This window comes from Drosophila elegans, unplaced genomic scaffold (assembly GCF_018152505.1).
Source record: "Drosophila elegans isolate 14027-0461.03 unplaced genomic scaffold, ASM1815250v1 contig_133, whole genome shotgun sequence".
Lineage (NCBI taxonomy): Eukaryota > Metazoa > Arthropoda > Insecta > Diptera > Drosophilidae > Drosophila > Drosophila elegans.
In genome coordinates this window covers 1,673,833-1,687,626 of record NW_024545499.1, presented here as the reverse complement: position 1 = coordinate 1,687,626, position 13,794 = coordinate 1,673,833, and the positions used below count along the sequence as shown (strand labels likewise).

Below are 13,794 nucleotides of genomic sequence, written 5' to 3'. Positions count from 1 at the left end.
CACTTACTAACATTATCACTATTTGATTTGCCAAAACAACAATGAATTGTATTTATGAAGTACCATCCACGAAAAAACGACCAATATCTGAGAAACAGTCAGATCGAAATGGAGATAATACCAATTATTTTTTGTACATTCTACATTAAAATATGTCTAGGATTAAATTGTTTTTCGGGCGAGGAGGTGTTTTTTGAGAAATTCACTCTTTTGCGCACCACAATTGAGCATCAATACCAACACCTAACAATTACAAACAAATAAACATTAACTTAACGAAAACAACAAATGATTCAGATAATCATAAGCACAATATACATATGCAAAGAATCTAGAACTAATTATATAACTAATTCTATAAAAAATCCAAAAATGCCTAAGATCACAATGAAATCAAGCAAGTAACTTAGTCTAATTGGTAAGCAAATATATATATATTATATACAAACATGCATGTACACGACTTTATATACAAAAACTACAAGAATATTACTTTCAGTTAAATTAGTTCTAATACCGACCATTAAACAGTCAACAAATCAAATAAAACTACTAAATGTGTTTTAAATATATATTTTTTTTGGAAGGATAGATGAGGTACGTTTAAGGAAAACTTAGCGAAAATTAAGTCAACGATTAGAACACAGGGTTCTAAAATAAAAACATCGTTTTTCCAAAAGGGGTACCTCCACAGTTGCATCAAAAACGGGATATGTTAAAAAAAAATTTTAACGAAAACTTTCAAACTGTTTTAAACGATCAATGTGAGTACATTATCTAAAAGTGCATGTATTAAATACATTTTAGTAATTTTTGAATTCAAAATAATATGTAATATTGTTTAAAAAATATCTGCTAGTAAATTTCCGTTTTCTTTGTTTTGCGGTGACAAAATTGTATTAAACTGGATAATTGAAACAGAAAACGTAAGAGGATTAGTTAACTTAGCTTATACAGAGTCTTTAATCAAAATTGATGTTTCGATTTTCACTTTAAAAATCGTTGTTTGGGTTATAAAATTTTAACTTTTTATAGAAATATTAATTACTTAATTTCTTTGTATTTAAAAAGCTTGCCAAATTTTTGAAATATTGGCTTACGTTATTTTGGTCACAAATTCAAAAATGCCATTTTAAGAAAAAAACATTAAAACCTTTAAGTCACACTAAACATTCGTCGGGATTATCTTATCTTTGTCAATTTTGTGCAAATGGATTTGACATTTTAAAGACGAATTTTTAGACTGGTATTATTTAAAAATAAAGTTTTTATATTTCAAAGTTAATAGTGAGGTTATGACCTTGAATATTGGTAAGATATTATTGGTAAAAGACGGTTTTTTTAAATTTTTCATATTACATATATCATATACTCAATTCGTCGACTTACAGTTCAGAGCGAAGATTAAAATATTGAATACACCATTGGTTTCGCAGAACAGAAATAATGCGTCCGCTTAAGTTCTATTGTGCGAAAAAATTTAAAGTAAATGCTTTTATTTTAAATAGTCCTGATGATCCAATTTTGATTACTTCGATGGTGTAAAAGAGTCGGCTTTCGGAAGTATTCTACATCTCTGGCGCATTTAATTTTTAGTACATTTTCCGGTGCCAGTTGGTATGTTTTACCGGTCGACCAACGGTCACACTGATAAGTTCCTCGCGGATTGCGTTGTATCAACAGGTGCTAATTAATTGGCAAAAATCGTCGAAATGGGTGACGTTACAGGACTCAGCAATGCCGAAGCCGACGAGCTGTGCCAGAAGCCGGAGGCGTCCACCAAGGTGAGTCACTCCCAAGTGGACCAGCGCCGCACCTTAGAGTGCCACTAACCCACTGTCGATGCAGGACTTCCTGTTCCAACAGACCATGTACCGCATCAAGGACCCGCGCCGGTCGCTGCCCTTCTACACGGGCGTCCTCGGCATGACCTTGCTGGTGAAACTGGACTTCCCCGAGGCCAAGTTCTCGCTTTACTTCATGGGGTAAGTCGACTGCTCCGGCTTATCTAAACGCGTGAGATTCGCCGGTGATATTAGCTTAATTGGCTTCTTATCCGCCGCAGCTACGAGAACCCTGCCGATGTGCCCAAGGATCCCAAGGAGCGCCGCAGCTGGGCGTTGAGCCGCAAGGCTACCATCGAGCTGACCCAGTAAGTGTATTTTAAAACACACATACTACATATGTAAATAAGCACTGTTTCGGTATTTAATGCCCGTGAATTGGATTTCAATTGGTCTCTTTTCCACTGCAAGCACGAGGGCCACATTATGTTATCACGTAGGCCAGTTTGTCATTCTCATAGTCTAGTTTCTAATCTGCCAGCTTAAGGCACTTTATTATATGTTGGGGAAGCTATTTTTTCCAAAATAACCATTGACTTTGATGCATGGTAGTTAAAAAAAAACTACGTAGGTATTAATAAATCAAAAAAAGTTTACTTTCAAATTATATAAATTGCAAGTCAAAGAAAATTAAACTCAAAATATATTTTTTAAATTTTTTAACACAATAAAAGATCTTTTTAACCTTTATAAGAAGTATGCAAATAATTAATTTAAAATATATTATTGTTTCACTGCTGAAATTTTAGCAAGTTGGAATTACTGTATAAGCAGCTGACCGAATTTGACTATATTGATGCTGAATATTCAGCAATTCAGAGATTTAGACGTGTCGGGAATATCCAGATGGTGTTTTTATCACTATGATCGGCGGTAACCGACCATAAGAAGTTATACTTCAATCGAAAGGTGTCGCTAAAAGAAAATTATGTGCATACCAAGACTTTATAATAACAAATTGATTCCGAAAATTGAGCGGAGAAAACAAAAATTTAGAAAATTTTAGTGGTTAGGCGAGGTTTGGCAAAATGCTCAACCTTTTTAACCGATTTGCAACCTTTTCCAAAATACAATACTTAATCTTGTCAAAAAAAATACTTATTAAAACTGTTCAGAAGGCTTTATAACTTCAGTCAGAAGTTTTCAAAGCTGTGAAGGAAACATTTTTGTCCCTATAAAGTGTATATATTCTTTATCAGAGTCGATCTAGTCAAGTTCGCCCGTCCGTCCGTTTTAAAGCTACCTGCATGCAATTTTCCGATTACATTAATATACTTGGTCTAAATACAATATTTAAATTTAAATTATTACATGAAATTGTATATTAATTTTAAAAAATGTTAAATTTTCTTTTTGGGCTGCTGCAATAAAAAAGCGAGAGTAGAGTGCCTAATCATTTTTAATCATTTTAATCATAAAATTTAATATCGGATATCACGGAGAAGTGGAGAGTCCCGAGTTACTGAGTTACTAGGACCTATATTCCTCTTATTTTAAATCATTGTTGATCAAACTATGATATGCATGAACCATTTAGAGTACTATAATAATCTATCACATCATTTCTACTACCGACTCTTTACCGATTTTGAAAGCAATAATCTTATCTTACTTAGCACGGAATTGGTATTTAGTATTTTGATTCGTATGGATTTTGAATTAGTCCGTCCGTTCCTTTATTGGCCCCTTTTCTATCAGCTCTAGCGATCTCGGTTTGAACGCCCCTTTGTTGTCGTAATGGCCACTTGTTTGTTATTTTGATGATAAGTGCAATGTCGCAATTTTTTATCTCTTTAAGAGGTGTTTTTGATTGATTTAAAGATAGGTTATATTGGCGATTCATTTACTGACTAGTTTGTGATTACCCTTAGCAACTGGGGCACTGAGAGCGACCCGGATCAGAGCTACCACACCGGCAACAGCGATCCCCGTGGCTTTGGGCACATTGGACTCATGGTACCCGATGTGTACGCCGCCTGCCAGCGGTAAGTAGTGACCAAAACAAAGTGTCATTCCTCCAATTATCTTGTTCTGCAGCTTCCAGGAACTGGGCGTTGATTTCGTGAAGAAGCCCGACGATGGCCGCATGAAGGGACTGGCCTTTATCAAGGACCCCGACGGCTACTGGATCGAGATCTTCAATGCCCACGTCGTCTAGATTGGCTGGCAGTTAGTCTTTTTAATTTTGTTAAATGTGCATCACTGTTCCTTAATTGCCGGCAACACAACTGAACCGACGAGGGGAGCCTCCAAAAAAAGAGTCAATAAAGTAAATGCGAAGTTGCCAAACAATTGGGCTGTGGACCTCATTCACCGGTGTTGTGTGCACCTGTCGCAGCTGCTGCAGCTGTCAACTCAGGCCCCAAAAATAATTGGCTCCTGTGTCCTTGCCGGATTGGTATTTTCACACGCTAATTATTATTTACATCGCGAACTGCCGAGCTTTTTGATAAGCGTGTGTGCTACCCACGCGCACATGGGGTGTTTGTCCAGACGGTCTGCGAGGGTCCTGCGAACACGGGGGTGGTGGCTGGCCACTAATAATAGTCAAATATGGGAGCGCATTATTTGTTCGGTGTCGAATATGGCGTTTTGCAATTTAAGTCCGTGTATTTGGCCACTCGAGAACAGTTCTCGCCCGGAGTTCGTACTGCGAGTGTCCCCAGTTCAAAGCCACGATGGAAATATCACAGCCCAGCATCGGCATCTTCTACATCAGCAAAGTTCTGGCCCTGGCTCCATATGCCACGTCCCGGAATTCTAAGGGCCAAGTGGAAATCGCTCGCAGCTGGCTATTCACAATATACTCGGCCACCTTAACGGTGGTAATGGGTGAGTGGTCCCAATTGGGGTAACTCCTTCCGAGTGATAGCTGTCGAACTCCTCTTAGTTTTTCTCACCTACCGGGGACTACTGTTCGATGCCAATTCCGAAATACCCGTGCGGTAAGTACTCCCGCCTTGCTGCCGGAATTTAATCCACTTTACTTATGTTTACTACTTATAAAGTCCTTAGTCCTGTGTCGTTCCTGTTACAAATCTGTTTGCTGTTCGTCCCACTCACAGGTCTCAAAATAATGGCATTTAAAATTTAAACTGATACAGCTTGTAGGCTCATTATATGAGAATGTCTTTCTTTTCACTTAACTTCGGTTCCGTAGGTCGATTACTCTTCAAAATATAGATTTTTCTTAACTTAATCAAAGTAATTGCTCTACTAATTTTCTTTTAAGGTAAAACAAAATCGTTAAGTCATACCTAACATGAAAAGAAGCCAACTTCGGCAAGCCGAAGTTTATATACCCTTGCAGATATTATAAAAATATAATTTTCTTTTCAACATTCTCAAAATTACATATAATTATTACAATGATTTTTAGCTCAACTATTTGTTAGTTCCTATGGCAGCCATATGATTTCGTTTTCTGATGTTAATAAAATTAAAAGCGTATTACTAAATTATTAAGCCATTACTATGCCCAAACAAATTTTTTGAAATTTTTTTTTGTTTTTATGGGAGCTATAGGTTATAGTCGGTCGATTTTAATAAAATAAAGCCGTGAAAACAAAAAACCGTAATTCTGAAATGTTAAACCATTACTATTGGTTAAAGAATTGACAAAAAATACATAAAAAACTGCAGTTATAATTTTTTTCTTTTTTTTCTGATGGGAGCTATATGATATAATCGTCCCATTCGGCTTGTTCCGACTTATATATTAACTACAATAGGACGAAAATATATACTTTATAAGGTCGGAGATGTCTCCTTTACTGCGTTGCAAACTTCTGACAGAAAGAGTATAAAAGGGACTTTTTATTTATAGCTATATGCTGTAGTCGTCCGATCCGGCTCGTTCCGACTTATATACTACCTGCAATAGAAAGACAACTTTTGTGAAAGTTTCAAGCAGATAGGTTTAAAACTGAGGGACTAGTTTGCGTATAAACGGACGGACAGACGAACGGACAGACGGACATGGCTAGATCGACTCTCCTAGTAATGCTGATCAAGAATATATATACTTTATAGAGTCTAACTGAAATTATAATACCCTCTGCAAGGGTATAAAAATCAAATAAATTGGATGAACAGTGCCATTATTCTGATTACTTATGTGGGTTTGCTTACCTAAATTTTTCTCTATCTAATCATCACCTTTGCTCCCTTCCAAACACATTTGATCTTGACAAAATATTTGCTCTGACAAACTGCAAACAAAACCAACCACAAATCAAAAGTGCATCTTTTAGAATGAAGTCGGCAACATCCAAGGTTGTGACGGCCCTGGACGTTTCAGTGGTGGTCATGGCCATCGTATCGGGTGTTTACTGTGGCCTTTTTAGCCTGAACGACACTCTCGAGCTCAATTCTCGACTCAGCAGGGTGAGGTCAAGGGATTGAAATGGCCCGCCCTTCAATACCTCTCTAAACTCTCTGACCCCCACTTAGATCGACAACACTTTGAATGCCTTCAACAACTTCAGGAGGGACCGGTGGCGAGCCTTGTCCATGGCCGCGGTCTCCTTGGTCGCCATATCCCTTCTGGTCGGCCTGGATGTGGGAACCTGGATGCGCATTGCCCAGGATATGAACATAGCGCAGTCGGATACGGGTAGGTTACGATTTCCTTTTCAAAAGTAAGGAATAAACTTCGGTTTACTATGGGTTCTAGAGTTTTAAGCTTAAAAAGGGGAAAACATTTGTGCTTAAAATATTACCTAAAGGCGAACTGAAAATTATATTTTTATTTTTTAAAAACACACCGTAGCAGAATTTTAATGGGCGAGTTTGCACTTAATAGAACCGTTTGAAAAATCCTTTAAGGATTTGTGCCTAATTTTTGTATATATTGAAAAAAAAATTCTTGTTGCTTCCAGGGACGCGACAAAGTAGTTTAAAATTTAAACAAGAAAGGAAGCAAACTTCGGCAAGCAGAAGTTATAATACCCGTGCAGCTAATGCAAATATTAAATATTCTTTAAAACATCTATATGCATTGCACCTTTTTGTGCACATTTTAGCTAACAACTTAAAAAAAAAGGTTCGATTTGAAAAATTTGTTTATTACTCAATATATATTGAACTAATAAACATGTCATGTCATTCTATGACAGACTTTCGCGATTTGTGGGCGTTAGAGTAGGCGGGGCCCCATTTTAAAATAAACCTAGGCTATGTAGGCATAACTAGAATCTTTCCATCTACCTGTTAAAAACTTTTCTACGGATACAACATACCCTTTTACTTTAGTGAGGGTTATAAAAATCCAGTGGACTTGCAAAACTTTTCTTTTTATTACGGGTTCTATGACATCCACCACTCCTTTTCCATAAGACGTAGAAAAATAGTACCAAAAATAGTAGCCGAAATACTGCATAACAATGGTTTAAAATAAGAGGAACATAGTTCCTAGTAATTATATTAGGCACAGAGTAACTCGAGACTCTCCAGTTTGGCGTGAATAAGTTTCCGAATTTGCTTAATTTGGTAAATTAATTAGAAGAAGTCTCTAGGGTAAGATGGTAATATTAGGATTGCATCCCAATTAAGGTCCAGTAGAGCACGTAGTAAAAAATTCTTTTGCACAGATTCTATCCGGTCTATATGTACACTATATTGGGGACTCCAAACTAGTCCAGGATTGGACTAACTAATGAACTGAACAAAGTCTTTGTGCCATAGGTATCTTGAAATTTTTTATAAATCAAAGCACTCCCCTGGATTTATTTCCCATGGAAATAAAATGGTCAGAAAACTTTAGTTTTGGGTCCAAAAGGCCGCCGCCAGATTCATCAATATGTCTAAGTCTGTTCAACTCACAACCACCTAAGGTATACGTGGCGTATTGAGGGTTGACCCGATAATATGTCATTACTTTGCATTAGTGCTATTTAAGTCCAATAGATTTACAGAACTCCATGTTTGAAAAACATCAAGGTCCGTTTGTAGATCTGAACAGAGGAAAACATCGCTATGTTCAGGCATAACTTAACGTCATATGCGTACATGAGGTCACGTGACTTTGTGGGTGGCTCCCTTGTGGGGCGCCTGAGGTAACATGGATAACTTTAGAGACAGAGCTATTAATGAGGACTCGTTGGGTCCTACCACTCATACAACTCAAAATCCATGTTAGAAGATCATTTGAAAACCCTAATAAGTCTAACTTCTAACTAGAAAAGAGTGATTTACATAATCAAAAGCTCTAAAATCGGCGTAAACATCGTCAGTTTGAAGGTTATTTCTGAAGCTATTTATAACGAAAGACGTTAGTTCCAAGAGGTTTGTCGTCGTAGACCTGCGTCTTACAAACCCGTGTTGGCACGGGGATAAACGTGGGGTAAAAATGTTTTCAAAAAGCTTGGGGATAGCGGACCACTTGAAGATACCTCTATAATAGCTTGCATTTAGTTTATTCTCCTTTTTGTGAATGGGAATAACAAATGACTCCTTCCAAAAAGGTGCGTAGTGAGAGGTTACAAGGGATATGGTAATCAAATTATGTAGTGGTCTGCACAGGGTCTCTGCGCAGTATATCACCACACAGCCTGGAACACTTTCAGGACTGTCCGTTGAGTAGACTGGCTTAGGAGACGGGAGTTTTCACTTAAATTCGGACAAAAGACTAAAGATGGCATATGAATTAGACAGCGCAAAGATCGGCAATCGCCTTAAAATTATAGCCCTCAAATAGTAACAATAATACAGCCATGTTCATGTTTCCACCAATTCCTTTTCCTACAACGCACAGAGCTGAATGTGCACTGGTATATTCCATTCTACAGTCTCTACTTCATCCTCACGGGATTGCAAGTTAACTTTGCAAACACCGCCTACGGACTGGGCAGGCGTTTCGGACGCCTAAACCGGATGCTCTCAAGCAGTTTCCTGAGTGGTGAGTAGTGGTGTCTAAGACTTGTAGGATCCTTGATTATGGATTAACCAACCACGCAGAGAACAATGCTTCAAGTGCATTCAAGCCGCACAAAGTCAGCACGGTGAAGAACATCAGCATGAATCGTCTAGCGATGCCATCGGCGTTGCACGCGAGTCTGACGAAGCTGAACAGCGAGACTCTGCCGAGCGAATCCGCAGGTGACAAGGCAGCCTCCCACAGTCTAATCCTCAACGTGGAGTTACTCAAATTGGGTTATTTTCCAGCCAAGAACAAGGGGCTGCTCCTCAAGTCACTGGCCGACAGTCACGAGTCGCTGGGGAAGTGTGTGCTGCTCCTGTCCAAGTATAGTTAGCCACGTCCTGTGCCTGCTGCTCCTCATTGTTCTCCTCCTTTGACAGCTCCTTCGGCGTGGCGGTGCTGTTCATCCTGGTCTCTTGTCTGCTGCATCTGGTGGCCACCGCCTACTTCCTGTTCCTGGAACTGCTCAGTAAGCGGGACAACGGCTACCTGTGGGTGCAGATGCTCTGGATATGCTTCCACTTCCTGCGACTGCTCATGGTGGTGGAGCCGTGTCACCTGGCGGCCCGAGAGTCGCGCAAGACCATTCAGATTGTCTGTGAGATCGAGCGGAAGGTGCACGAGCCAATCCTCGCGGAAGCGGTGAAGAAGTTTTGGCAGCAGCTGCTGGTGGTCGACGCCGACTTCTCAGCCTGCGGATTGTGTCGCGTCAACCGCACCATCCTAACATCGGTAACAACCCTTGGCATGTGTAATCTTATAGCAAAACTAATACTTTACTTTACTACAGTTCGCGTCGGCCATAGCAACCTACCTCGTGATACTCATTCAGTTTCAACGGACCAACGGCTAGGACATGGAAGCAGATCTTAGACATATAAAAAGTGGCTTTTTTTATTAACACTATTCACTAAACGGAGTTGTTGGATATTATTGATCTGTTGAAGTGTCTATGTGCTTATGTTTTAGTTTAGCAAACAATAAAAAGCGAAACGTTTATCTTTTTCAGAACAGTTATCTCTGAACTTTATAAAGTTCACACACCCATATCCATGATCCCCTCTCAATCGCGATTACACCTAGCCGTTCCCTGGGAAACCCTCTAGAATCCCTTTTGGTATTGCTTGGTCTCCATCCGCTGCTGCAGCAACTCCAGCTGCCGTTTTGCCTCACACTGCGGGAAGTTGTTCAGGTCATAGTATTGTGGCGCCAGGCTGAGCAACCATTCAGCTGAAATGCAAATCAATGGTTAACAACTCGTTTTAGTAATACTAAACTAGAACAAACTAGAACACTTACGCTTCACATCCGTCACTGTGCGAATGTAGTTCTTGGTGGTCAGCACAAACTCATTGTAGATTACCCAGTCGGGCTTGTGGTCCAGACACGTCGACGGATGCAGCTGCACGTTCTGGTTGTCCTTGATGGTCAGGTAGTGGCCGGTGCGCTCCAGATGGGCCACCTGCATGAAGAAGCCCTGCACGAGGGCCTTCCGTATGTTGACATAGTAGTCCTTCGAGGTGAACTCGGTGCTGGTGCGCCGCAGGTTGAAGCGGTCCATAATCCTGGCAAGCTGCTGGCGCACATTGTCCGCGCTCTTCAGCGACCGGAAGTTGATGAAGTTCTCGTAACACCAGTTGGGATCCTCACTGCCTGAAATGGCGATGCAAAACAGCGAAGTAGTTTAAGTTCCGGCATGGCGAAGCCGCTTGTTGTTTACTCACTCTGCTTGAAGGCGTGATAGACGTTCAGCAAGGTCAGGTGGTCCCCGTCAATGTGGGCGAATCGCATCTTGGCCTCGTCGGCAGCTTTCTTGGCCTCGTTGGGACGCACGAAGCATTGTGGCACTTTGGCACGTTTGAATTGGTTTGGTTTCGATTAAGCGCAAGTTCATAACAATTTTTTTTTTACATAAACAAATAGATTGTGCTTACTTTGTATCAGCTAGGCAATCTAGAGGTTTGATTCAAAGATTGGTTGCATTTGTGAGTTGCAAGTGCGTTCTGGTATTTGTAAGGCTCAAACTGTGAGACAAAAAGGCCACTCATCGTTCCATTCGAAGGATGAGCTATGACTTGGGCTTTCAAACGCATGTGCAACTTGTCTTTTAGAGTAGAATGCAAAGAACAAATAAATTGACAAACTTTTTTCTTTGCATTGTTGCTTAAGAAATGACTTAAATCTGTCCACGTTGAGTTTGGGTCGTCCGATTAAGACTAACGATAGAGTGTACCTCAAAACTTTCAGAGATATTCAATTTAAAAAGGAACAAAAGGATCACGGTTGCCACTTAGAAAGTCACAATACAAATGTTAACGAACTAAATTAATATTTGCCAGCCGGGCAAGGGAAATGGAATTTAAGTTAAATTTTAGAAGAATTTTGTGTGACATAAGTGACAGTCGTAAAACATAAATCCCGCTTATAAATGCAAGTCCTAGAACTTTCCTCAACTTAACCGAAGACATTTTTAGGTTTTATTTTTTGTGTTATCTCACCCGACAGCATGGCCGTTATGGAAAGTATCTCGTTGGAGCAGTTGTGCTGGCAGCTGGCAATCAGCATCTTGGCCAGCTGCGGATCCAAGGGGAACTCGGACATGACGGCGCCGAGGTCCGTCAGATTGCCGTCATCGTCGAGGGCGGCCAGATAGTTAAGCAGCTCCAGGGCTCGCATCAAGGTCTCTGGAGCAGGTGGGTCCATGAAGTCAAAGTGTACCAGGTCGTCGATGCCCAGCTTCTTGAGCTGCAGGACCACAGTGCCTGGAAACAATAATGAAACATTAATTGGGAATCGCTGGACGTTGACGAGGATGTTGATGTTACCCAAATTGGAGCGCAAGATCTCGGGATAGGTGTTGTCCTGCATTTCGTTCTTAAAGGCCTTCTCCGTGTACAGGCGGAAGCACTTTCCTGGACGCGTACGTCCAGCACGACCTGCACGCTGCTGGGCCGAGGCCTTCGAGATGGGCGATACGAGGAGACTCTCCACTCGGATGCGGGGATTGTAGACCTTCTGCTTGGCGAAGCCTGGGTCGATGACGAAGACCACGCCGTCAATGGTTAGCGAGGTCTCGGCGATGTTGGTGGACACCACCACCTTGCGTCCGATGGCGCCATTGGCATTCGGCGGTGGGGCCGCCTCGAAGATGCGCTGCTGCAAGTTTGGAGGCAGCGTAGAGTAAAGGGGAATGCACTTCAGCTCGCCGATCTCCGAGCCGAGATTGTCGATCTCGCGCTTGATGCGCTTGCAGGCCTCCTCGATTTCCTCTTGGCCCGTGAGGAACATAAGGATGTCGCCTGGAAATGAAGAGTAACATAAAATATCTTCTTAAGAAACAACAAAACGTTCATTCAAGATTTTAAACAACTAAAAAAGTACACTTTACATGCTCTATACTATTATTGATGGAGGGAATCAATGGGAAAACCAAAACTTACGGTCTACACTAAATTCTTGAATTTTAGCTTAAATCTTTATATGGATTAGGTGTGATTATAAACCTTCGTAGAGGGAGTGGGAGATGGAAATGCTAAAAGCTTTACTATACAACAAGGTTGTTCTTCTTTAATAACGCGTTCAATGTTGCACTTACCCTCAATCTCTTCGCACATGTGTATCTGAATGACCGTGCGAATGGCGGCCTCCAGGTAGTCCCTTTCGGGCTCCGGGGTGTAGAAGATCTCCACGGGATGCGTGCGACCGGGCACGTTCATGAGAGGAGCGTTGTCGAAATACTGCTGAAACTTGCCGGCGTCCAGGGTGGCGGACATGACCACCAGCTTGAGGTCGTTGCGCTGCCGGATGACCTCCTTGAGCACGCCCATCAGGATGTCGGTGGCCAGGGTGCGCTCGTGGGCCTCGTCGAGCAGGATGACCTGGTACTGCTCCAGCATGGGATCGGACATGGCCTCGCGCAGCAGCATACCGTCGGTCATGTACTTGAGCAGAGTCTTGGCCGAGGAGCAGTCCTCGAAACGGATGGAGTAGCCCACCTCCTCGCCCAGGTTCACGTCCATCTCCTCGGAGACGCGCTGGGCCACGGACATGGCGGCCACTCGACGCGGCTGTGTGCAGGAGACACCCTTGCGGCCCTTGGACACCGCGAAGTCGACGCACCACTGCGGGATCTGGGTCGTCTTGCCGGAGCCCGTCTCGCCCACCAGCACGATGCACTGGTGCTGGCTGAGCAGCCGCATGAAGTCCGCCTGGTACTCGAACACGGGCAGAGCGATCCGCTTCTTGTAGAGATTCTGGTACCGCTGCGAGTACGGCTTGTTGGTCAGCGTGTTCATCGTGGGCGGCTGCTTGTTGGGCACGAATCCGCCCAGGATCTGGGCCACCGTGCCGGCCGCAGACGATGAGGACGACGCCTCCGACTCCCTGGGGGAAAACCTGGGTTAGATTGCTTCTGCCTGAAGGGTCTTTTGCACTCACTTCTTCGCCTTGCTGCCGTAGGTCTCCCCCACTTCGATTCGACGCTTGGACATGCTGATTTCTGCTGGTTTGCTAGATTAAATTCTCGAAACGAAGCGTTTTGCACAAAAAAAAAACACGCGCTCAGTGTGACCTTTAACACATACCGACCCTTAGATGTAAATATACCAAATTTTACATTTGGAATATACTGCTTTAAAACCTTCACATACCAAGTTAGCAAAGACTCTTACCAGGAGCGAAACTTTGATAATGGGTAAGTTTGGGCGCGTTAGTTTTCAAATATATACATTTGTAAATCCGTTATTCGTACAGGTATGTTGTATTCGTTAAAAAACTTGATAGCCTTTTCGACCCCACATATATTTTAAATCCAAATCAGTAGTATTTTAATGCTCGAAAGGTATACGACTCTTATTCAACTATGAGGCGAGAAACAGGCCGACTTACAAGAAACCTCTCTGACAGCTATGAAAAAAAAAATCAGAAAATAATGGAGTGGTGGCCACAACCTCATCTACAAAAGTGAAGCTGGGCTTATACTGAACGAATTTTCTAAAATATCCAAAAGTGGAGATATCTTGTCTATTTTCA

The 13,794-nt window shown here is 41.8% G+C and overlaps 3 protein-coding genes across 4 annotated transcripts; 2 read left to right on the top strand and 1 right to left on the bottom strand.

Annotated features, from left to right (window-relative positions):
* The first annotated feature begins 1,628 nt into the window (after positions 1-1,628).
* On the top strand, positions 1,629-4,136 carry LOC108149583 (lactoylglutathione lyase). The gene is made up of 5 exons (XM_017277218.2): positions 1,629-1,784; positions 1,849-1,985; positions 2,066-2,152; positions 3,716-3,829; positions 3,882-4,136. Exons 1-5 carry the CDS (start codon positions 1,713-1,715, stop codon positions 4,000-4,002), a joined length of 531 nt encoding a protein of 176 aa, XP_017132707.1. The 5' UTR covers positions 1,629-1,712; the 3' UTR covers positions 4,003-4,136.
* A 202-nt stretch (positions 4,137-4,338) lies between these two features.
* LOC108149657 (gustatory receptor for sugar taste 43a) lies at positions 4,339-9,639 on the top strand. The gene is made up of 8 exons (XM_017277399.2): positions 4,339-4,676; positions 4,735-4,789; positions 6,086-6,230; positions 6,297-6,459; positions 8,599-8,742; positions 8,802-9,087; positions 9,144-9,495; positions 9,554-9,639. The coding sequence occupies exons 1-8, from the start codon at positions 4,523-4,525 to the stop codon at positions 9,614-9,616; spliced, it is 1,362 nt and encodes a 453-aa protein (XP_017132888.1). The 5' UTR covers positions 4,339-4,522; the 3' UTR covers positions 9,617-9,639.
* On the bottom strand, positions 9,633-13,336 carry LOC108149656 (putative pre-mRNA-splicing factor ATP-dependent RNA helicase PRP1). 2 transcript variants are annotated; one of them, XM_017277398.2, is made up of 7 exons: positions 13,201-13,335; positions 12,359-13,146; positions 11,589-12,062; positions 11,262-11,525; positions 10,488-10,610; positions 10,063-10,416; positions 9,633-9,993 (listed from the first exon to the last, which is right to left on the bottom strand). In XM_017277398.2, the coding sequence occupies exons 1-7, from the start codon at positions 13,251-13,253 to the stop codon at positions 9,866-9,868; spliced, it is 2,184 nt and encodes a 727-aa protein (XP_017132887.1). In that variant the 5' UTR covers positions 13,254-13,335; the 3' UTR covers positions 9,633-9,865. The 2 variants fall into 2 exon arrangements, with proteins under 2 accessions (XP_017132887.1, XP_041563169.1); XM_041707235.1 differs by lacking the exons at positions 9,633-9,993; positions 10,063-10,416; positions 10,488-10,610 and adding an exon at positions 10,636-10,716 and having other exon boundaries at positions 13,201-13,336.
* Positions 13,337-13,794: the final 458 nt, after the last annotated feature.

Coding starts and splice junctions, on each gene's coding strand:
- LOC108149583 (XM_017277218.2), top strand. CDS start 1,713: ATGGGTGACGTTACAGGACTCAGCAATGCCGAAGCCGACGAGCTGTGC. Junction 2,153..3,715: donor GCTACCATCGAGCTGACCCA/GTAAGTGTATTT, acceptor GATTACCCTTAG/CAACTGGGGCACTGAGAGCG. Junction 3,830..3,881: donor GTGTACGCCGCCTGCCAGCG/GTAAGTAGTGAC, acceptor CTTGTTCTGCAG/CTTCCAGGAACTGGGCGTTG.
- LOC108149657 (XM_017277399.2), top strand. CDS start 4,523: ATGGAAATATCACAGCCCAGCATCGGCATCTTCTACATCAGCAAAGTT. Junction 4,790..6,085: donor AATTCCGAAATACCCGTGCG/GTAAGTACTCCC, acceptor ACAAATCAAAAG/TGCATCTTTTAGAATGAAGT. Junction 6,460..8,598: donor CATAGCGCAGTCGGATACGG/GTAGGTTACGAT, acceptor TACAACGCACAG/AGCTGAATGTGCACTGGTAT.
- LOC108149656 (XM_017277398.2), bottom strand. CDS start 13,253: ATGTCCAAGCGTCGAATCGAAGTGGGGGAGACCTACGGCAGCAAGGCG. Junction 11,526..11,588: donor GATCTTGCGCTCCAATTTGG/GTAACATCAACA, acceptor TATTGTTTCCAG/GCACTGTGGTCCTGCAGCTC. Junction 10,417..10,487: donor CTATCACGCCTTCAAGCAGA/GTGAGTAAACAA, acceptor TCGCCATTTCAG/GCAGTGAGGATCCCAACTGG.